The following is a 23575-nucleotide window of genomic DNA, read 5'->3' as shown; positions in this document are numbered from 1 at the left end:
CCTGCAGCTGGTTTCCTCAGTGATGTGCATGGCACACGATGCTCCTAATTTGATCATTTGATTTCCTTTCCTTGGGAGACTGCTTTCATCAAGGACGTGACTGCCAAGATAGCACACACAGCCTGGGCTGATCCAGTCTGCCAGGAGCACCCAGCACAACCATCACCTATCCCTGCCAGGGGAACTGGAGCTAAAGGGAACCAAACTAAATGCCAGGGAGCTGAGGAGAATGGAATATACAGGAGAAATGAGATCAGAACGACTGCCAAAGAAAGGAATATTTTAAAGTGAGAAAGCCTACAAATCTCCGGCAGCTACTGTTTTTATTTTGCTGCATTTCAGCTCTGCCTCTTTCTTTCCTTCTGTCCTACTTGCCAAGAGAGTAAAAATAGGTTTTTATTAACAGCTGAAACCTGAATCACTGTACTCCAGTCATAATGATCCCATCCTCCGGGAGGTGATTTCAAATACTTGCATATGCATGCATGGTAATGAGGCTATAGAGCGAGCAGAGAAATTCATTGAAGTTCTAAGAAAATCAAAGACCTCTTGGAAGGAGCCTCAAGCAATTCTTTATGGAGTAGCAGAGTATTTCCTGGCAAGCAATTTTCCAGCAGGGACAGCTCTCGACACCAGCACTAAATGTGATTAGTGAAGATTTGCTGTTCAGCTGAGGACCACGGGCTCCCACAAATGCCCTGACCACAGAGCAGCTCCACTCCCATCAGTGCTGTGATGTGGATGGAACCGAGCACTCCCTCACTCTGCCTTCACTGATACAAGAACGCAGCCTGGGTCAGAGCACTGCTGACAGAGCACCCTATTTCATCATTTATTCCCAAACAATTTCACCAGAGACTTCTGAGCCAATAGCACCGACACACACAGCAGCTTACCTACTGTTATAGCAGGCTGCTGTTTAATTGGTTGAAGGAAAATGAGCTTCTGCAGATCTCAGAAGCACTGCCTGCACAGAGCATCCTTTGGAAGAGGCAGGCTCCTCCACAGCCCATAAAGCCATTTTTAGCCACTCCCAAACCTTCAAATTGAGCAAAGGGAGCAGCAGCTCAGATATCACCTCTCACTACTTTGCAAGCCTGTTGAGAAAGCCTGCAAAGCACAGGCTCAGGCCAGCAGCACAGCATTAATTGTGAACCTGCCAGATAAGAAGCAGCGTCCAGACAGAGCTGCTATGATCTACAGGGAGCTAAGATAACAAGGGTCAAGGGCTGAATGAGAAAAAGGGATCTGGGTCAATCAGTGCTTATTGAGTCTGTCTGCTTTGCAGCTTCCCAGCTCAAATTTGATATCAGAAGTCATCACTCCGCTCTTCTCAAGTTCTGGTATAAGCAAGGTTAAAATAAGAATCAGTAAGCACAGCTGCCTCTTCCAAATACTTACAGCTAATTCACTTCCCATTCTAGACCACAAATATTTCAGTTTGCTTGTTTTGGATATGGACAGTTTTCTCTGCAAGCAAATATCGGGCTGCACATCGCTGTCCTGCCAGCGAGGAGCAGCTATGAAAGCTTTGCCACCTCCCATGGTGCTGCCTGAAGGCTCCAAGCTTCCAGAAAGGTCATCATGAGAAGCAGCCAACCTCATGCCCATGCACTCAGCAGGCACACACAGCATGGCCCTGCAGCCACTGCTCCAACTCCTGCAGCAGAAGGAGGTGCTCTGTTCCTCGGGTCAGTTCCATCACAACAAAGAAAAACCTAAACAGGTAAGAGAAGCAGCTCTCCCCCTGCTGATGCAAGACCCAAAGGTCACAGCTGAAACTCCTACGGAGAAAGGAGAGGTGTTTCGTGCACAGATGGAGACTTGCTTTCGTGCAGCAGACAGTCACATTACGAAACTGATCTGCAAAACGTGGGCAGAAGAAGCAAAGCCTCCCTCCCTCCCATGTGCCTGCCACAGGGAAGTGAGACAGACCCAGGTGCCTCTGCAGGAAAGGAAAGGAAGAGAGCTCACATCGCCAACACAAGGAGAGATCCCTGCATGACACCACAGCAAAGGGGTGGAAGAGTCCAGCAGTACACACAGCACAGTGCAGGTTAAGGAAAGACCCTCCAAGTTGGGAACAGAAGCTGAGGAGCAAAATCAGCACCTGGGAAGGAACCCAGAGAGATAGAGGGGGCTCCCAGGGCTGCAGTGCACAGGTATACAGCACAGCAACTCCATGTTCTCAACCTTTGGAGTCAGGAGCAGCACAGCATGTCAGCAAGCAGCGCTGTTAACAAGAGTTGGAAGTGCCTTCCCTTCCTCACTATAAACTCTTGCAAACGTATCTATGACTGAACAAATTATGTGTGACACTTCTGGAGAAGGAAGGCAAGATGGTTGCTTTGGAAACAGGGGACAGAGGTAGAATTCTGCATCCACTTCATCACTTTAAGTGCTGCAGCAGGGTCAGCGAATTAGTTACAAACTGCAGTGTACAAGCATTAAGCCCTTCAGCAAAAGCACGAGGTAAAGAGGAGACTATGAATGATCTGCGGGGAGAGGGCTGATTGCTCCCTGGCTCTCAGCAGCACATCCTCACTGCTCCACACCCCCACTCAGGAGTACACAACAGTCATAGAGGTGAACTAAAAGTGTCAGTTTTCATTGAGCATCATCCTTTCCCAGGATCCTTCTGGGAAGAACAGGTTTCAAGGCTCGTTCATTGTTATTCAGGGGTCACAGCTTTTGGAGGTTCAGAAACTTGGATGACAGGCTGGGAGAGTTTTTAATTTACTTCAGTTTACAAATCCTGGGTCTGCACTGCACGCGTTGCTTTGAAATGCTCTTCAAACCTTCAAGAAATGGGCTGAGAGAAGTCAGCTCGGTCCTGCTGAATTACAAGAAAATGCTGAAACATGAATTTGATGTGAGAATTCAGCTGCAAAAGTGAGGAGAGGAGGAAGGCAGCTGGCAGATGCAACACTGGGCAGATTCTTCCTCACAGAATTCTTCAGATAGGGCTGCCACTGCAGGGGAAAAGCATTCAGAATAGCTTTGAGAACAAAGGAACTGATGTGCTTCGCCCCATCAAGCTGCCTCCAGCAGCTCCGGTGCTTCACTCAATTCCTGCTCAGTATTCCCCACATCCACTAATAAAACCCTGCACCCTCAATGCTGCACCAGAAGAGAGAGGCACCACTTTACAGGAGGAGAAATAGCCATCCATGCAGCTCAAGAGTGCTAAGAGGAGTGTGGAAAGCCAACATCACTGCTGACCATCACTCCTCCCTCCACTAGAAATCAAGGCATTTTCTACCTAAATACTTTCCCCCAAACCCTCTGACAGTATCTGAATGACTACCTGCTGTCCTTCCGATTGCTTTGTTCGGCTTTAAATAAAGCAGGGTCTGGTTAAGCGTAAGGGCAAAGCTTGCTTCTATTTAAAGCAAAATAAAGGAGAGAACCAAGCACTGGATTCTTGAACACAGCACTGCCCCACAAAAAGGAGATAGGCAGCCACTTCCAAAGCACAGGGCTGCAGGCTCTGCTGTGCATGATGTAATTATTAGGATGCCACAGCAGGAGGAAGGAGGCAATTACTAATAGGGGAGAAAAGCCTGTTAAGAAGCACTGGCTAAGCTCACAGAAAAACTAATAAGATACCAAGCCTTGGAAATGCTCCTGTGTTCACAGGTACAGTCTCTCTCTTTTCAAGCCTCTATCGGTGCTATGAGATTAAAGCCTCACCAGCAGCAGCTGTGCCCAATTAGAGGGCAGGCTGTGCCCACACAGCACAGAGATGCTGCTGCCCCCCATACCAGGAGCACGCTCTACTTCCTCCTGCTTGCTACCTCCAGGCAGGGTCTCTAGAGAAACCTCTTGGCTTCAGAGCTGATGCAAAAGCTCCCTGCTAAAACCAGGTATATAAGGAGCTGGGCGAGCAGCTCAAATCCTGGCACACAGTGACACATGAGAATCACTTGCACTGTCCCAAGCTTAGGGGCAGCTCAGTGCAACACCTGGGCCCACAGCATTGCTAAGGAACAAGTGCTTTTGGTGTTTCAGTGTTCTCATTGAGATACCTGCTAATCTGCTCCACAGAGTTGATTCCTGCCCTGCCTCCTCACTGTGCTTACTGACCTCATGGCAGCTGCTCACCACCCAACATCACTGCAGTGAGTAAAACCACCTCATTACAAAGCATCACAAAGGGATACAGAGCTTTGCTGTCTAGCTTGAAGCTCTCTTGCCCTCAGAGGAAGATGGGAGAAGGACTGTCACTAACAGCAAGAGCTATTGTTTCCAAGATCAGCTCTATACAGTGTTTTAAATGCTGTGCAGCATTTAAGAGGCCAGCCCCAAGCAGCATCTTTTGTAGTCTGCTATTTTACTGGGGAGCGTGTGCATAAGGAAAGGCACTCTTGAAAAGCAAATGCCTGCTCCTATAATCTCCCAGACCCAGTGAAACAACCAATGCACAGCACTTGGTGACTATTAGAAGACTATGCCTGACTGCTTAATTAATTACCCAGGCAGCTCCATGAGACTTGCCCCCCCCCAGCCCCTTTTGATCTTGGCAGGGGCACTTGCAGCTGCTCCTCTGCAGAAAACCAGTGCAGTTCAAGCCTGTCTGCTTCTGTTCTACAGCTCCTGCAGACATCTCCCATGCCATAGTATCTACCAGGGATCACCATCTGACAGCACACTGCTACCCACTGCCACTTTCTTTTTTTCCCCTACCCTCAGAGAAACAAACAGAAGCAATAAAAATAGTGCTCTTCCTGCCTGCAGGCAGCACAAAGCAGGTCCGTTGCCTTATAGGATCAGAGCCTTGTTTTTACAAGGCTCCCAGAAGCTTTCTGGGCAAGCTTGTAGGCAGGACCTCTGCTGAGCATCTGCGGTCCAGCAGGCAGCTCTGCATGTCCTCAGAAGCACTTCCTATTCAAACAGGAGATAAGCTAATGCAGCCTCCGCGCTGAAGCATCCTTATGATGCTTTTTTGTTCTTGTACTTTTATCCGCCCAGGAAATCTCTGCTCAGAGGCAGCATGTTCAAACAGAGCCTTTAAAAATGAGGGGGGGGAAAAAAACCCTCAGATAACGACCTATCCCCTTGTCATCCCCCCCCCACCCCCTCAGACAAAAGCAAGGATAAAGCAGAGGATATGGGGGAAGGAGGAGGATGACATTAAAGAGGGAAAAAAAAAATCCCATTGTCCTGGAACATACTGATTCCATATGGAGAAAATTCCAAGGGAAATTTCTGTCACCAGACTGTCCAGAAAACCAACACATTACTGTAAAGCAGCTTCAGGAAACCCCTGCTCTATCAGTGCTAGCTGGCCTCTGAAACAAATTACCCAGAACCCTTAATTATCAAGAACCAGTCACACTAGGAACACATTTTCAACATATTCATTATTTACTGGTTAGCAATTCAAATGCTTTAACTGGATGCTCTAATAGGAGGGGGGGAAAAAAAAGCCAAGTGGATGTTGCCAGAGCTCCAGCAGAGCTGGAGGAAGGTTATCTAGTGACTTCCATGTGTCTGCTGTCAAAAGGAAAAATGAGTTGAGAGCAATAGCACAGGTACATTAGCATGAGAAGCAGAAAGAGAATGACTAATAGGAAGAAGCTGAACACTCACTTGTGCTGCCTTATCTGCTGTATTGAAAATCTCTTGGCTGGGTCGTATTCAAGCATCCCTGAAAAGAAGGAGAAAAAGTCCAGGTGTGATCACAGAGGCTCTCAGCCAAGCTGAAGGTGAGAAGCATAAAGCACTGCCCTCCCCTCCCACCACCCTGCCCCTGTGCCTGGCCCTCCTGGCAGCTTTGGACACTTTAAATGCAGAAATGTTTGCTGCATCAGCCCCAGAGAGCTCGGCACAAACCCCAAGCCCAGCACTGACTCCTGATCCATCTGCAAGGTGGATACAACCTTTTCCCTTCTTTGCCCTGCAGGGACAGACTGTACAGCCCCAGATCACAAGCCCAAATGTGTCTCCAGGCAAGGAGCAGCAAGACTTTGCATTTCACAGGTAACACCATTGAACTTTCCCTGTGGAAGAGCCCAGGCCTTAGGCGTGACACATCCACCTGCTCAGCATCCCAGAGACTCTACAGTCCAGTGATGTCCTTCTATTCTGGAAGTACAGCTGGGGAGAACTGACACTAATGATCCTACTGTCCATCCCAGCATCATCCATCCATCCATCCTCCTGCTTGAGCCAGTTTGGATTTCTGGCAACCATTGCTAGGATCACTGGGATGAGGGTGAGGAGAGGGGAATGTGGAAATATAGCTTATCTGTATTCTCCCTGGAAAAGAAGGAGGTGGGTTCCTTAAAAAGCAGACTTATGAGATGCCCACTCTGCTCCACGATCCCAAAAAAGCTTCACAACTCCACAGAAGTGAGATAGGAAATTTTGCTGTATTTTACAGGCTGTTCAATGGGACCTAATGAGCATCATCCAGCAGAACCCAAAACCCCTCCAACAGAGCTTCCAAGAATATATCCATCTAATGGGTGTTAAACTCACTGCTGTACACTGCAATCAGCTTCGCTTCTGCTGGGGAAAAGCCTCTCACTGCTCTTGAAGCACCAGCACTGATGAGCACAAGGAGCAGGGCTTTGGGAAGAGGGGAGAAAAGCCTGCAGCAAGCTGAAGGGAATGGAGACCAAGAACAGAACAGACCTCAAAAGAGAAAGGATGGGGCTATTGATTCACATTATATCACTGTGATGGAAGTTAAGTCAAACCAACCATGGGAAAACCTGTCGGGTGCACCACAAGCATCTGAACTCAAGGCAGCAGAGCCTTCAGCACTCAAGGCTTTAGACAGAGCTTAGCAGAAATGCACTCTTGCCTTGCTGAGACCACAAAATCCACCACATGGCTACGTCACACGGCTGAGCTGACGGCAGCTACAGCAACAGCTCCTTCTTGAGAACCCTCAGCCTTGAGAGCACTTCCTTACATTGCGTATTTTCCCCCATAAGCAGAACAAAGACTTGCAAACAAGCAACCAGCAGACCAGACTTGCAACTGGACCAGAACTGGGAGCACATGGCAGGAGGTGATTAGTGACAGTGCCATAAAGCTGCACAGCTCAGTTAAATCTGCTGTGAGGACCACCATCAAAAGTGTATTTTGAGATAGATTTGAACCACCCACAGCAGAGAATGGACTGATCCTGAATCTTGCTAGCCTGCAAAGTGCTGCAACACTCATAATACAACAGCAGTGTGGTTCTATAGGGCTAATTCCAAGTTGTTTTCTCACTTTACAGCTGAGCTCCCAAGGGTTTTTGTTTATTTGCCTAGGGGATGCTAGAGCTGGTATAAGCAAGGTTATCTTATCAATGTAACCAGGTTACAGGGGCTGGGACAGCTTTGCTTTGGATGGAGTTAAAAATGGTACATTCTCTTAAATACTGAAGAGCAACAAGGCTAAGAGAAACGTAAGGCACTCATTAGATCAAATTGGTGCAAGCAGAATAAGGTTCTAAGGCATAAATAAGGTAAATGAACAACAAGAAAGCTTCCTTTAAGGACAAGGATTATATTTGGGGCAATGTTAGAAAGAAAACAGAACATCCAACCATTGAAAACATACATTGATGTGTTCGGCTGTGACTCACTTGCGGCAGCCCTGTGGCCGAAGTCCTGCGATTTCATCACGACAAAACATCATGTCCTGTTCACCAGGCAAAGCATCACGAGCGTCTGCCCACAGTAACCACACACACTCTCTACCATTTACGGTAAAGATCTCCATGCAGATTATCTGCAAGTGGAGAAGAGAGGCTGCAATGGGGAGAATCTTTGGGAAGATGCTTGGCTTGCAAACCTCGACCCTATGGGATTCCAGCAGGACCCGCTGTGCCCATACATGGGATGTCATGCTTGCTGCAGCAGTCTCAAACCCCTTTCAAAGTGTGCCAAGGGACAATGTGAGCACCAGAGACCACAATCCTGTTAGAGCTCCTTGTTGCAGACAGCAGCTCACACATCTGAATAATCCTGAACAAGCACAGTGTTACAACGTCTACTTAAAAAGCAGGCAGCACAATCTGGAGTATATTCCTTCAGAGACAGGAAGAAATCTAACAGCTCGAGTCTATTGAATTTAACCTGGGTTTTACTCGAGTCTTTAACTCAGCAACCACTTTAAGCCATCAATATAAAGCAGAAAAAGCCCAAGTTGTGAAGTGAGATGGATTTTCCTCCTCTCTTTCATCCTCACAAACGCAACCAGGTGTTCTGACCAGAAACTCCTCAGCAGAAACATGCAGGACATGATGCTGGATGGTTACAGGCCCCAGCTCAAGGGATTCCTTGCAACTACTGCATTAAAGCATCCTATTGCCATCAGAAAATGTATCCCTGAAATTTAAGATCACAGCATTTATACAGAAGAAAACAATGCTGAGACACCAACCAACTTGTGCCCAGTCACACAGTCAGCCCACAGCAGAACCTGGACATAAACCCAGATACCTAATGCAGGGAGTGCAGGCTCAAAACTTCAGAGAAAGCACAAAGTATATTAGAAGAGGGGGAAAAAAGCTCACCCTCTGCATTTTTCTTGCTCAGAAATGAACTGCACAGGAGTCAATCAGTCACACACAGATGCTGACAGAAGGACCTTAAGGCTATTTGCAGATGCTTCCATTCCGGCACATCCTTTATGTCTGCAGATGCAGAAGGCAGAACAGTACCAACCCCTTCCCATCAGCAAAGAGCACAGCTAAAGCTTTGTCCCTGTTGATTAAGGGACAAGAAGAGGGGCAGCATCCCAACTGGTTGGTTGAAGTACACTGCCACAAGTCAGACACCACAGAAGTTTTAGGCCCTCTAAATTCTGCTTTTTCTGCAAAGTGGGACATAGAAGTGAAAACAGGGGAAAAGAATAAAAACTCTGCTTCAAAAATGGTCAACTAAGGGATGGAAAGCCCTCAGAGGTAAATTCAAGCACTTGTTTTCATGGGCAAACTGCTATAATGGTCAGTGTAACTCTTATAGCCAGAAAGGAAACAAGCACTTTACAGCATGCTGAGTTCTCTTCACATTAAGGAGGGAATGAATGCTTGCAGCACTGCAGAGTGCTCTAAAAGTTGTTTAGAAACAACACAAAAGCCAAATATAGCCTACAGTAAGATGGAGCTGAGCGCAGGGTGTCTGTGCTGCTATATGAAAGCACCAGCCTGCCACAATGCCTGATGTGCAGCTTTGGATTCCATTTCAGCCTGCTGCAGCAGCAGGCACCTATCAGGCTCCTTGTTTAATGTGAGGCAGAAGGAAAAGTGAGAGAGTCTGATTCTGAGCCTCATCCAGGGGATGGAAAAGCAACAAGAAGGAGTTACTCTGCTAATGGAGCATAAAGGTTTGAAGCTATCAATAATCCGAGGACAAGAAAACACAACCGCTCTTTCTCTGGGGATGATGCTAAGTGCAACTGTGAGGCTTACCACAAACTTCATCTGTTTCTGCTGGATGCTTTAGAAGACTGCTACCAGATGAACCTTTGGATTTACTTCATTTGGGCAAATCCTGAGCTCCACACGTAGACTGAGACATTGCTGCCTGGGGCAACAGAGCACAGCAGCCAGAAGTGCTGGGCCTTCAGTTGTAGCCACAGCTGCAGCTACACCTGATGCAATGGGTTCCAAAAGCTGTTCAGGTCAGTCAGTGTTTTCTGAAACATGTGCAGGTTACTTATTTCATCATCAGCAAAGGACCAGAGAAGCTAAGTCAACCTCAAACAAGGAGGCTCATGGAAAGTCTGGTAGAGAAGCCAGCCATTTGTAGTGCAAATAAAGGCTGTGAATGCTCTGAAACTTTATGGCAAGCCACAAACTGCAGCAGCACTGTGCTGTCCTCAGTACGGTTACAGCAGACAGCCCCCTGGTTTAGCAATAAACACTCATATCAGGAGCAGACCTGATGACACTGCGGACAGCAGGAAGCGAAGCTGACTCAGCTTCCTCAGTGCCCCATAGCCACTCACCCACACTCATCACCGGCTACTTGCAAGAATGAAACAAAAAAAGCTTGGAACAACACAGCTTTGTTTTGTATTTGAAGCCAGACCCTTCTTGAATGGCCAAAGACAAAGGGAAGTGAGTAAACCTGTGCTGAGGAATGTGGAGCATACTGTACCTATTCCTCTGGTGAGGCAGCAGAAACTGACCAGGATCTCTCCCACAAGCTGGAAGCACATTTGACCTGCTGCTACACAACCAACCAACCCTCTCCTCCTACCCAAAAGGAGCTACTCCTGTCTCTACCACAGGTACCAGCCACTTTGCTCCAATATCTGCAACCAAGATTCTAGGGGAAGGGAGAAGACAACTGGGATTAAAGCACTTTGAGAGCAGAGGCTGATGAGGAAGGACAGCAGAACCTGAGTACTCATTTCCCAATACAGAAAGCTTGGGCAAGGAAATTAATCAAGTGTCCTCACCTGTCACTTAAATTTAACCTCATGAGCTTTGTCTTCATATTTAAAAGCTGCTTAGAGCACAAGGATCCATGTAAGAACCAACCTTACAAAGTGCAGTCCACTCAGGGTTTACTGCACCTCAGGAGAACACCAGTATTGAAGATCTTTGTCTTACCCCAAGATAAATAAGCCTACCTCTCTAATAGGATCATTTACCATCACAGGATACTCAGAATGAATTCTCCCCAGCCTTTATGAGCAGAGCATGTGCTGCACCTCTACATTTTACCCATTCACTCAGAGCCACCTGGGAGACTCACCTCTCAATAAGTCTGAGAGTGGAGGACCACAATCCTCTGGAATTGTGAAGTCACCTTTCCCGATGTTTTCAAATAACTTATATATATTATCCCCTTCAAAGGGGTATAGACCCGTTGTAATGTTGTATCTGTAAAGGCAGAAGGAGAAGCTGTATGAGGTGAAGCGCACAGAACAGGTGCACAGCTCTCACGTGACAGCATAAACCAAAAGAAGGCAAGAAGAAACCAAAAGATGGATATCTGGCAGTGTTTGGAAAGCCTTTCCTAACTTTGTTTTCCTATATCACAGCCCCTTCATTCACATGAGTCAATACCACAAAGACATCTCCCTGACAGGCTGGGATGGAAGAAACTTTTAAAAATAAATACTAGAGATACAAGCACTTTGTGGTTTCTATTATTACAGCAGCTGCATATCTCAGATGCTGAGAAATGGCTGGCAGAGACTTACTAAGAGTGGAGATGACTTTATTCAGGGTTGCAAGCACTTCAGGGAACACACACACATCCCAAGGATAGGCCAAGCTGCAAAAACCCTCCCCAACCTCCCCAGCACCATGCACAAGAGCAATGATGATGGCAGATTGCACAAGACCGAGCTATTTGGGGACGTGTAATTTGTCATTGCAATTCCTGGATGCTGCACAGGCACTTACAGTGTGACCCCTGCGGACCAGATGTCTACTTTAAAGCCTGAAAAGGTATCAAGGCCATTGGCAATTTCTGGTGGCTGGAATGCTGGCGACCCTTGGCTCGTTCGGCACGTGTCATCCTCTGCAAATGGATGCAATGCCTGCAGCAAAGAGACCCATTAGTTTCAAACTCCCAAGGCATGCAAGTTTTAACTGGTCAAAGGGGGAAAGCTCTGCTACTGAACGTCTACTTACATATGAGAACCTGCAACTGTAATTAAATGCCATCAGTGACATTTCCCACACCAATCCTACCTAGCTAAGACAGTCTCCATATATCTAGAAGTACAAGGTTATGCTGCTTAACAATTTCACCACGCTTCAGAGCTTTTCTGGGTTTATCTGAGATTAACATCCTCCTCTAAAAGCTTCCTGGATGGAAGTTTGGTGCTGTTATCAACAACGAGATAAAAGTGTTTTGCCAGTTACAATAAATATTCAGCAGAACCACTCCAGAGCATTCTGCAAGTTCAGCAGAACAATCAATAAGCCAATCGATCCCATAGAAGTGATATGAATCCAGAAAGTCACACATCCCACTTCACTGCAGTTCTCCACGTACCTCAGCTACGCCTAAATCAGATATTTTCAGCGTCCCATTGGTGGTCAGCAGGAGGTTCCCAGGTTTTATATCCTTGTGGACGATCCCTTGGCTGTGCAAGTATTCTAAGCCATCTATAAGCTGACAAAAGTACCTAGAGGAACAGGGGAGAGAAAACAAGAGTCAAGCACTTCCAAAGATTAAAAGCATGAACCACCAGTAATACATAAAGCATTGCACAGTGACAGTATGGCAACAACTGCTCATGCACTTATATTTAATCTCATGGCATGCAGAAATATTGCCCATCTTAATGCACCTGCATTTCACTGAGGCCACCTATAACCTCAGACACCCATCTCCAGCACTTTGAGGTTCCTTTACTTGCACAGTGCAATGGGCTTCAGATCAGCCTGTCCACCAACAAGCAAACAGACCATGCTGGATATTGACAATTCTTCATCCATTAGAGATATTTCATCTTATTTTCTTGACTCTGAGCAGCTCGCAACAACCCATTCAGAGCAAGCAAGCCTTCACTGATTCCTTCACTGCACATATCCTAGCAGAACAACATGGGAAGGCTAGAAAAGGTTGTCATGCATCTCTTACAGCAAAACAAAAGCAGAAAGACGCCTTTCATGCCAGAATCCAAGGGTTCTCTCTGCCATTACTTCATTAGGTTCCCCCCCCATGGATGTAACAAATGGGCTCATTACACCAAGTTAGTTTTACTCAACAGGCAGCCAGCAGAGCGTACCCTTGAACATGAGAGATCAGTGATGAGAAGCTGATGTAGCCTAAGGAACAAACCTGTACTTACCCATGAGCCTGAAAAACTGGAAACCTCTTTTCTGGGACACTGTCCAGCATCTCCTGCATCCCACACACACAGTACTCCATTACCATATACGTGAAGGCAGTGTTAAGGAAGCTTCAGAGTGAGCTGCTTTCAAGGCAGATGCTGCATGAGGATCGCAGCCCTGTTCCCAGCTGCCTACAGGAAGATGCCATGTGCACTCTCATACCTGGGACATAAGTGAGCTCCTATGCCTTCATTGAGGTTATTCTTCATTTCCCCTCCCAAGAAGGTGGATACACACTCCTTAACTGCTGCTGCTCACCCCATCCTCACAGTAGCATTTCACTGATAGGAAAGGAACCCTAGAGAGAGTTGGGAAGCTTTATGGAAAACACAGACTAAGAAAATCTACAGGAGTGCCAAGAGCTGGTGGCACTTCTTAGTATTTGCTCTCTTCCAGCAAGTCCCAGTTTTCATCTCCTTACATCTCAATGTTGGGGCTATACAATGGAAGTGACAGAAGTGCCCGGAGCAATCATTGCTCTGCTCCCCTCTCCCAGGGCTTGGAAAGGCACAGTGCACACTGAGGGGCTGTGACAGACCCTGAGACATCTGGTGGGTTGGCAAGGCAGTGCAGCTCAGACACAGGCATGCAGACAGCCCATATTCTCCAGTAACAACACATTTCTTCAATCACTAATTAATCCTAGCAGATGCCTTCTTAACCTAAGACCAAAATAAGTTGTTTATCTCCCAGGATGCTCTCGAGGCAAAACAGGCTAAAGAGATGACCTGCATTTTAAGTGGGATCCAAGTTAGAGACTGCTGCCCTTCTGTAGAACATCCCATCCAGCTCCAACCCCTGGGCAAAGACATTGCATTAATGCTTGTGCCCCCACATCAGCATCTCTCTGAAGATCAGCTCAAGTGCTGTAGGTTTTGTGATGGGCACAATCAGTAGAAGCCAAAACAGCAGCAAGAGCCCAACTTTCATTCTTATAAATTCTTACCCCAGTAAAAGGATAGGGACTATGTATATCACAGTGATGTGGAAGACAACAACTCCCCCCATCTTCAACAAAACAATACTTACAATGGATTATACAGGCTACCGGTTGGGAAACAAAACTCAGCTCTCAGTCTTTCTAGAAAGAACCACCTGATTTTGGCTTCATCACCTGCTTCTCACCCCCTCCTCTGCAGCTGCCCATTCCTGGCCAGTCAGACAGATTCCAGCACAAACTTCCAGGCAGAGCAGATCTAGCACAGGTGCCCCAAGACAAGCAAAGCTCTCATTTCTGCTTATCAATAGGGTTCTGCTCCCACACACAGCTGTACACACTGCTAACAGAAGCTGTCAAGTCAGGGTGCCAGCTGCGATGCTGCTTGTTCAACAGGGGTTATTTTCTGCCTGGATCAGTTCTCCATTCATCACCAGCTCAGCATTCCCAGCATCAGCAGGTCAGCAAAGCAACCCATTAAATACTAAAGGTGCTTGATGTTTTTAATCCAGACATCACAGCTTTCCTATTACCAAGGAAATCTTTGAAGGCTTTGACTAGACAGGCAAGCTGTTATAACACCACCTTCCTGGGAATAAACACAGCTGAAGCCTGCACTTCAGTAGCACATCACCAGGGCAAGAACAGAATCCTCCCCTCTTTTAAGAGCCAGTTTCAAATGCCACGTTGTTCATTCTGGAAAGAAGGATTTTTCCTTTTTTATTTCCCCCTAAATAAATAACAGGGAAGGAAGTAAAACCACCCCTTCTAGCTTAGAGAGGTCAAAGCTTTAATGAATGACCATTCTGGGTTGTCATCACCTACTACCAACACACGAGGTCTCTCTTGGGCTCTTTTTCGACACGCTTCTCCGTTAGCATCCCAGCTTCTTAATTAAGTGGTATCTTTCTGCAGACAGTAATTGAATTACAGTCCCTTCAGTCTGTTAAGGCTACAAAACACAAGTGAAAGTTGTCATGCTTTTTATATCAATGATTTGGTGGCAGGGAATTCGATCTAATTAAAGCACAAAATTCAATTACCCGTTTTGTGAAGTACTGTAATTGCAAGACAGTATTTGGAAAACACTGTCAAAATAAGAGCAGCTATTTGTAACACAGACAACAGCAGATCAGCTCAGTAAGCTTACAGACTGGTCTGAGGGCACTCACTAGGAACTCTGCAGCCACCCACCTTCATTTCACTCATGTTAAGGCACAGCAGCACATCGGTTGGTGTCTGGGTATATTTGTAAGACACTTTGCAGTGGAACAGCACATTGAAGTCTGAAAGATGTGCTGAGATCACAAGCCACAGCTCAGTTTCCAGAGCTGCAGGTCTCAGAGGAGCAATACACTTCTTATCTCATGACCATTACAAGCTGTAGGTCACTGAAAGCACTTCACAAGGGACATTCACAGCAGAGCACAGCAAACCCAGGCAGGAGCCCATCTCATCTTATGCCAGACCACACGACACAGCTGTCCCTGTGGAAGGCAGCACTGCTGATATCCAGATGCCACAATATATAGATTTTTATTTATTTTTCATTTTTTCCAAGGGGTAAAAAAAATAAATACACTGAATCATTGCCAAAGAAAGGAAAAAATAAGACAAAAACTTGACAAAAATGGACTTTCTGCAAAGTATAAACAGTAAGAGGTCCATCTTTAAGGAAAAAAAGCTCTGACACACCACCAGCTGGGAGCAGCAGCAGCACAAAGTGACAGACCTGCAGCTGCTTTCATGCCCAAGTGGGGAAGATCACACAATAAAACAGCCCTGGAGGGGCAGTTCTTCTCTACTGCAGTCCTGTATGTGTAACCTGGGGACAATACTTTACACTGAAGTTGGGGAACTTTAAGAAAGCATTAAGAGTGGAAGCACTCCAGGCATACAACAGGTTTAATGCTAGTGAAAGCAATTGTAAGTGTAAGGAACGTTCAGAAGAGCCTCAACAAAAGCAGAATTATAGCGATTCAGCACTACAGTGGAAAATAACATGAATCCAAACCTTCAAGCGCTGTGTTAAAAAGGATATATTTTCTGCTTCTCTTCATTGTATAACACATCTACCAACTGGATAACATTTTTGTGCCGCAGTCGTCGCAGGAGCTGAATTTCCCTGCAGGAAAAGAAAAGGAAAAACATTACATTTTCAAAGTCTATTTCCTTACTGTGGAATGAAACTAATGTTTGTAAATCACATGGATTGTTACACTTCAGGTTGTATTAGTCCCAGCTGCTTCACTGCAGGTTACCTCTATAAACTCAGAAGGCCTTGTGTGGTCCCGAGCTCCAGGTTAGCCCATAATGATGCTCTCTGGGTGCTGGATACAAGGAGAACCCTCCCCACTAACACTATGCAGCCTCAGGACCCCCAGGCAGGAATCCTGTCCAGTAGAAGATAAACTACAAAACCCAAGGAAGATGCCTTGCCATCCAGGTGCCTTCCCTTGGCAATGGAAATGGACCCCTGGGTGCCATCTCCAAACTGTGGATGTGATCTTTGTCTCCTGCAATTTCATACTCTACCCCAAACCACCAAATTTCAGTATCTTTTACACTCAATTCAGCCTGCAGAACCCCACTGCTGCCAGCTGTAAGGAGGAGGAACAGGAGAATCAGGCCAGGCAGGTCGGAGTGCTCCGGCTGGCAGTGCAGGCACTCAGCTCCGCTCCACTGCTCTGCTCCAGGCAGGTCCTGAACCACAAACCAGCTCCTCTTCCTGCCATTACTAAACCCCTTAGAAAAGCAGGGCCACGTTTACCAGCCTGCACTGCTAGAATCAGCACTGCGAGGAACTCAGAGCACAGCTTCAGAGGGGTGAGACTCTGCACAAGCAGAATGCATGGTGCTCAGATAGCTCTTGCTTGAGCATTTAGACCATCTACACTAATTAGCTGTGGCCAGCAGAATGACTTGGTGCTGCACCATGTCCAACTAGCAAACCAGTAACAGCCCCTCCAAAGAGCAGGACAGAAGCAGGCTTTAAGAACTAAGATATCTGAATAAAAACATGGAATAACAAGGCAAAGCTCGGAAGAGTGTTTAGTTTAAATGGCAGAGCAGATTTGCAAAGTGATGCAGCTGCTCTAATTATAGTAATGACCAAAAGGCCGAAGTGGATTAAATTAGCATAGAACTGCAGCCAGCATTAGCGGAGCTCTAAGAAGTTCCTGCATAATGAAGGGAGATGGCTGAGCTCAGACAGAGCCAAGGAGGGACACAGCAAACACACATTTAAGTAGCACTGATTTCTGCGAAGGCAGAGAGCTTCCAATATTAGGAACACATTTTAAATCCTCATCCCAGCAGCTCATCCCCTGTAACGCCGCTTGAAAGCACAAACACCGATTCCTCCCACCTTTAAAAGCCTGATAAATATTGCATATTTCTGCCATTTCTCCCCCCCCCAAAGGACACCGTGAACCACCAATCCCATACAGCAGCAAAGCACACCCACATCTGGGGCAGGGGCCAAGCAGCCCATTTCCCAGAGGAGATTATTTTTAGCTCCTCTTGCATACTGAAAGGGCAGAGGAATGGAAGCAGCCCAGCCACAGCCACCTCCAATCCCATTTGGTTTTCAGAATTCATCACTTAAATGGACCTCAGTGCTTACTCTGTCAGAAGTTGCCTGTATTTACCTCCACCCCCCCCCCATGCTAACCATAAAGAACACTCCACCCTGCTGCTTTCTTTGCACTTTGCACTGTGATGTTTCAATGACAGTGCTGGGAGGACCCGTGCACTCATCCATGCTTTCTGGACCTCACCAGCTGCTGCAACTTCATCTCCTTGTTCCTTCTGAAAAGCAATATGGAATTTAAATTGCAATCCTTGTTTTTTTTGCAGTCAGATCTCCCTCCCAGCAGAGGGGAGGGCTGAAGCAGAGCCAGGTGTTTGGGTGCTTCACTGTGCTACACAAGGACAAGAGGATGGTAGAGGAAACTGACACCTAACACAACTGATATCACAGCACTGTGCCACCCATCCCACCCCACCTTAGACCTCCCCCATTAGATGGGCAGGCTGGGATGAGTCAGCTTTGAGCCATCTTGGCCTCCAACACACACCCTACAGCTCACTGCAAGCCCTTCCTTCAGCAGGGCTCTCAATTCACAAGCCCACATCACCACATTGCAGGCCTACTGCACATTTCCAGCCTCAGAAGAATTCTAATGAGCATATATTCAAATCTAAGTAATCACCGAGCATGGTAAGTACAGTACAAGACACTGGGGATATGCATAGAAAGTCCCAAACACTTAATTAAAATGGGAGGCTATTAGCACACAGTTTTATTAAACTTCTATTAAACTATTATTCTTCCACCTTTCTGGCAGTCCTACTGAACTCCTTATTGGCATGAAGTGGAAGCAGCAAATAGCCACAGCACCGGATGGCTCAACAAGCCACCCCATTCTCCCTATGCAGAGACTGAGAGCACACAGAGATCCCCACACTGAGTTAGGAGATGTGGCGCAGAGTTTAAACTCCAGTTATGAGCGTTGAGGGCTTACAGAGCTCTTCTTCCAGGCCAACCTTCCAGATGCAGAACTGGATTACACATGGGGATATAGCAGAATCATCCCATTTGCTATGATAACCCCATAATGTATTCCAGCCCCAACCCAGAGGTCCCAGAGCTGCATAATAAGACCCACATCCCCAGCCCAGGCTGCAATGCCTGCCCTGTGTGCCCAGTCTGCAGTATGGGTGCAGGCCTGTCCCACCCCCCAGGCAGCTCATTACTCCCTGTGTATTACTTGCTCATGTCATTACTCAAGAGCTGACGGCCTAGGAACTGATTTCTAGGGAATTTCTTGGACAACACACAATTAATAGGAGCTTCGTCTTCACTACTGCAGCAGCAAAGCAGAAACACCCTGGGATAACTGCAGGGGCAATAGGCCGTTAATAGAAATCAATTACATCCCTGCCATACAAACCAAGATGGGTTAGAAACCAAGATGGGAGATCAGACTGCTGGAGGAATGGGCTCCATCTTCACAGTTAAGGAAGAAGAAAAACAAAAGGAGGGATTTTGAGACAGAAATAGTACAGACACTCAGCCCCACTGCCAGGGGCTCAAACACATTAGCAGCACAATGTGAAGTTAAGCTCAGAGAGGAGGCTTTGCTTCAGATGGGACTCTGTGACCTGCAGCAAAGCAAACAACTCACTGCTCAGGAGTCTCATACCCATAGAGCAGCTGCCTGCATCCTGCCCTGAGAGATCCCTGTGCCTGCACGTACTGCTGGGGTGCTGGCAAGGCAGTGAGCACGGAGCAGCATTCCCATGCAAGGAGAGGAGGCTTTTCATCTTAAAGGGCACCAGTCGAAGTCGGGATGTTTGCAAAGATTACACAGCTCATCACCATCACATCTGACACGTACCGTGCTGCAGACACCCCTCTGCAGATAAGGCCACCAGCAGGACTGCAAGTATCACTCACTAACAGGCATCACATATTTACTAATGAGTGAAGTAATGAGGAACTTTTAACAAAGAATGTGAACCAAATGGTGCTGTTTGCTTCTATGGACTGGGGTTTTTATTACATGCCAACAGCTTGCAGGGTATAAAGCACCCACTAAAGCAGTTGAAGAAAGCCAAATGCCAATGGAGCGTGGCCAAGCAGCGTGACATTAAAAAGGGATCACACAGTGCTTTCCAGCACTACCTGGAAATAAGGCCTTAATGTGGTGACACGTGTTGTTAAATGCCACCATGTGCCCCCCCCCACCCAACTGACAGGGCAGACAGGAAGGATTTGATGCCCGATCAGCAGCTTCATTCAAAGAGGAGATGGTTCTCACTGCCTATAACAGCAGGGCTGGATGGGTCCGATTAGCTCAGAGTTGTGTAGCAGCAGAGTATGGCTAAAATACAGTATTTTGCCTTTATAAATCATCACTGATCATAAAGGAAATGAACAGGTGGCCTAAGAGAAGGACAAGGTGACGAGAATAGGAGCTTGAGCCCAAGTAAGCCTTCATTAGGAGGCAACGTTTAAAACCTGCCTCTGTGTTTTGAAGCAAGGCTGAGCCAGCAAAACATCCACAGCCAAACAAAGCAAAACTCAGGTAGTCTGCTGCACTAATTAACCCTAATGAAGGCAAATTAGACATTCTCAGGCGCTGTGTATGAATAAAACTTCCACAGGGTTCACTTTGGGACTCAGAACCAGCACCATAGTCCTGACATCAACATCCCCCCTCGTGTTTGGAAGTATTTCTTCACTACCAGGAGAAAAAAGTGAAGTCCCAATAAATAAGAAACAATCTCCCTCTTCACAGCAGAGCTCTGGATAGAAGGAAAGGGGCAGGGATGGAACAAGGCGCCCATACCTGTACCAGAAAAACAAGAAACATTTCATTACACATTAACCAGCAGTTCACTCTTATTCTGAACTCGAGCCAGCAAAGGGAGGTCCCGGCGCTGAGCCCTGTGCCTGTTCTGTCACTATGCCTGTCACTGAAGGTTAGAAGGCAAACTCCAGGAGCTGACACAAGGTACAGGACGTGAAGTATCTCACAGCTGAGCTCACGAACTCAAACCAAACTGAGAAACAGAAACAAGACTCTGCTGGGTCAGAGCCCTGCGCTCAGCACGTCGCAGCACAAGAGTCCTCTAAACACCCCCCCCAAGTCCTCCCTCCTGCTATGAGATAAGCCTGTACAAACCATTGCGGCTGCAGGAGGCTCTCCCCTCCCAGCAGATAAACAGCCATCTCTCAGGGCTGTAATAAACAGCTTGCTGTGGGAAACAGGCTGCGAGGAGGTCTTCGTGTGCAGGGCACAATGCTGCTGAAAGGGAAAGTTCCACCTAACGAGTCCTGCAAATGAAGCATAACACCAGGCTTCTCCCCACAGAATGTTTTAATTAGTTACTTGTGCCCTGACTAATCAGTATGTAACTGGCACTTGGAAAACCTTCCAAGCACAGATCTTGAGTCACTGAAAAGAGGTTGACAAGCCTTGTCTCTATTTTACAGCTGCAGAAACGAACTGAAAAGAGCATTGAATCGCTTCCTAAACTCATTAGCCAGAAGAGAACCCAAGAATAAAAAGCCAAGGCTTGGTATGCCCACAATGCATGGGATCGCATCCCAGCACTGACGTGGGTGGCAGCAATCAGTGTGTGAAGAGTTGGAGAGCACAGCCCCTCCTGGGCACACAGACACTGCCCAGTGCTACTGCACTCCCATTCAGTGCAAGGAGCTGCCCCCAGGACAAGGTTAGGAGCCCTCAGCCACACAGCTGAGGAAGGAGGACATTCCTTAATACCTACACCTTATGATGAAACATTTCCAAAACATAAAGCTACGTATATATTTACTCACTTTTTCACATTTGCCTCCCCGTTGGGAATCCGGCGTAGCTTCTTCTTCTTCAGAATTTTCACAGCTCTCCTACAGAGGGTTTCAGAGTCCAGCATCTCCTTGACTTTGCCATAAGATCCTTCTCCAAGCAAGTCTCCCATCAAGTACTTGCCAATGAGCTTGGCCCTTTTCCGCCGTGGTTGGTAGATGACTTCAGTCGAGTCGATGCGATGGATAAAAGTGTCCATCCCCACAGACATCAGCTCACTCTCTCCAAACATACCCAGCTGCTGAGGCTCCTGCATATCCATCCTGGATTAAGTTCTTTAACCTGTCTTCCTTAAGCTCCCAGGGTTTTAATCCTGTTTGTTTGTTTTCCAACACTCCCTTTTACTCCTTCTCGAAAAAAAAACATCCAGAAGATTGTACAAACATTAATTAAAAAACAAAAAACAAAGCCAAAAACAACAGAACAAAACGAACTATGAGCCGCTTCCAGCTCAATTGGATGCTAAAAGATCCAGGTCTGCTCCAGTAACGGGTCTCTTAAGAAGAATATATAGCTCTGATCAGACACAATCAGGTTGGGACTCGCTTTGCTCCTGGCCTGGTCCCACCACTAGGGTTCTTTCAAGTCACTTCGGCCTTTGGCTTGGCCCAGTTTGTGAAGGTAAGTGCTAGGTCATCCTGGGGGACCTCAGACCATCACATAAAACAAACCACAGCCAAGTCTCGTTCGTGGCTTTCCATTCCCAGTAAATCACAGGCACCAGCTCCCAGCAGGACGGCGGGGGAAAGCGCTCCTGCCCTGCAGCCTTCACCTTCCAAGCACTAGAGCAGACGTTGGGGGCTTTTTTTTCAGCCGTTTGGAAGCTGGAACCAAGTTTCTTTGAAAGAGTTTTCAGCGACAATTCTAATTTCTTCGCTTTTCACGCCTACAAAAGTTTGAGGCCTTCGGTGCCTATTGAGATCTCCCAGGGGCATCCTTCAGCCACCTGGATTGCGCCTGGCACATGATGTGTCACCGCTGCTGCTGCTCCCAGGGTCAGCGGGTGTTGGACAACCAAACCCCACCGGCAGCCAGCCAAACCCCAGAGCTGCACAGACACAACAGGGAGCACAACAACTCAAGAAGCGACACCCCCCTGTGCCAGCCGCCCCCTGCACCCCATTCCCTACTCAAAGGAAGGAAGTGAAGGAAGGGGAACCGACACTTCACGGGTCAACCCTACAGGTGTCAGCCGGGCCGGAGGTAACAGCACGGACACGGGGATGGAGAGAGGTGACAACAGAAGGCTCCAAACGCTGCTGGGCCGCGAGGACGCTACCGGTACCACCACCGGGCTCCGTGAGCTGGGAGGGGCCCACGACAGGCCCTTCCCCGTGCACCGGCACCGCTGTGTCAGCGTTAGGCCCCGCCAACACAGGGAAGGCAGCGGGGCGGCCTATAGGCCTCGTCCTCCCTCCCCGCTACCGGGCCTCAAACCGGGCCGGGCCCCGGCTCCACTCTCCCTTAGGCGTCCAATCGTCTCACAGCGATCCCCACCGGATACCGTCCCCGCTCTGCCCCCTACGGACTCGCCTCGGGGCCCACTCCAGCCGAACCGCGCCCCTTTATCCCCTTTAACCCCGTTACCCCCTTCTCCGCCGCCGCCGCATCGCGCACGCCGCCGCCATTTTGTTTACCTCCCGCCCCCGCCCGGCCCCGCCGCGATCCCGCCGTTGCCCCCCCCCCGGGCCGTGCGCCTCCCTGGCGACCAACGTCCTCTCCCATTGGCTACCGAGCCGGCCCCGCCTCCGCGAGCTCGCCTTCTGATTGGCTACAATCATGCCACGAGAAGGCGGGGCCGGTTAGGAGGCTTTCGCTTCCGGTTGGTTCACAACCCGCCCTTTCACTCGGGGTGTGGGACGGAGCGTCGTGATAGGCTGAGAGAGCTGTCAGTCATAGGGGGCGAAGGGTGAAGGGGAAGTGGTTGCTATGGCCTGTTCAGTCGGGCCGGGCGGGGCCTGCTGTACGGCCCGGCCTTAAAGGTGCTTAATGGGGCCCTATGGGCTGCTCAGCGCAGTGAGGAGCCCAGCAGCCATCAGGCTGAACGTTCTCTGTGCTCTTGGACGTTAATGATGGTAAACGACTCGGTGCTGCCTTTACCTATAGGGTAACACATATATAGGGTACCTATAGGCCTACAGAGGTGAAATGAGGCCTGTATTAGGCTGGAAGGCAGCAGCTGCTTTCTGCTCTGCATTGTGTGCTATAAACCTCTGCTTCTGACCAGGAATAAAGGCAGGAGAGGCTTGAATGAGTCACAAGAGGCTCATGGTTCTCTGCTGCCCATCCTCGTGTTCATGGCAGTGTCCTCCATTCCACACAGCAGCTGGGAAGGACCCAGCTATTGAGCCTCCCACCCCGCCAGACCCTGCAGTTACCACAGGTACGTCCTCACAAACTGACATTCTCAAACCAGAGGTGCTGGTAGTGCTGCAGTCACTCTGCAGGGTC

The 23575-nt window shown here is 47.9% G+C and overlaps 2 protein-coding genes across 6 annotated transcripts in view; one reads left to right on the top strand and one right to left on the bottom strand.

Annotated features, from left to right (window-relative positions):
- STK11 (serine/threonine kinase 11) overlaps positions 1-22752 on the bottom strand; it is a 31217-nt gene extending 8465 nt beyond the window's left edge. Inside the window, exons 1-7 of one of the 2 annotated variants that reach the window (XM_015886331.2) lie at positions 21097-22752; positions 15787-15870; positions 12766-12855; positions 11964-12096; positions 11366-11502; positions 10710-10837; positions 5593-5650 (exon numbers count right to left, since the gene is read on the bottom strand). In XM_015886331.2, the coding sequence (XP_015741817.1) occupies positions 5593-5650; positions 10710-10837; positions 11366-11502; positions 11964-12096; positions 12766-12855; positions 15787-15870; positions 21097-21386 (920 nt within the window). In that variant the 5' untranslated portion in view covers positions 21387-22752. The remainder of the gene's footprint in view (positions 1-5592; positions 5651-10709; positions 10838-11365; positions 11503-11963; positions 12097-12765; positions 12856-15786; positions 15871-21096) is intronic. The other variant, XM_015886330.2, reaches the window with a different exon arrangement.
- A 246-nt stretch (positions 22753-22998) lies between these two features.
- Positions 22999-23575, top strand: part of SBNO2 (strawberry notch homolog 2) — a 51683-nt gene continuing 51106 nt past the window's right edge. For 2 of the 4 annotated variants that reach the window (XM_015886273.2, XM_015886263.2), the window contains exon 1: positions 22999-23507. The gene's annotated coding sequence lies outside the window, so the exon portion shown is untranslated. The remainder of the gene's footprint in view (positions 23508-23575) is intronic. The other 2 variants (XM_015886266.2, XM_015886265.2) reach the window with 2 other exon arrangements.

Source organism: Coturnix japonica, chromosome 28, assembly GCF_001577835.2.
Source record: "Coturnix japonica isolate 7356 chromosome 28, Coturnix japonica 2.1, whole genome shotgun sequence".
NCBI classification, from domain to species: domain Eukaryota; kingdom Metazoa; phylum Chordata; class Aves; order Galliformes; family Phasianidae; genus Coturnix; species Coturnix japonica.
This window is presented reverse-complemented; position numbering and strand designations above follow the sequence as displayed.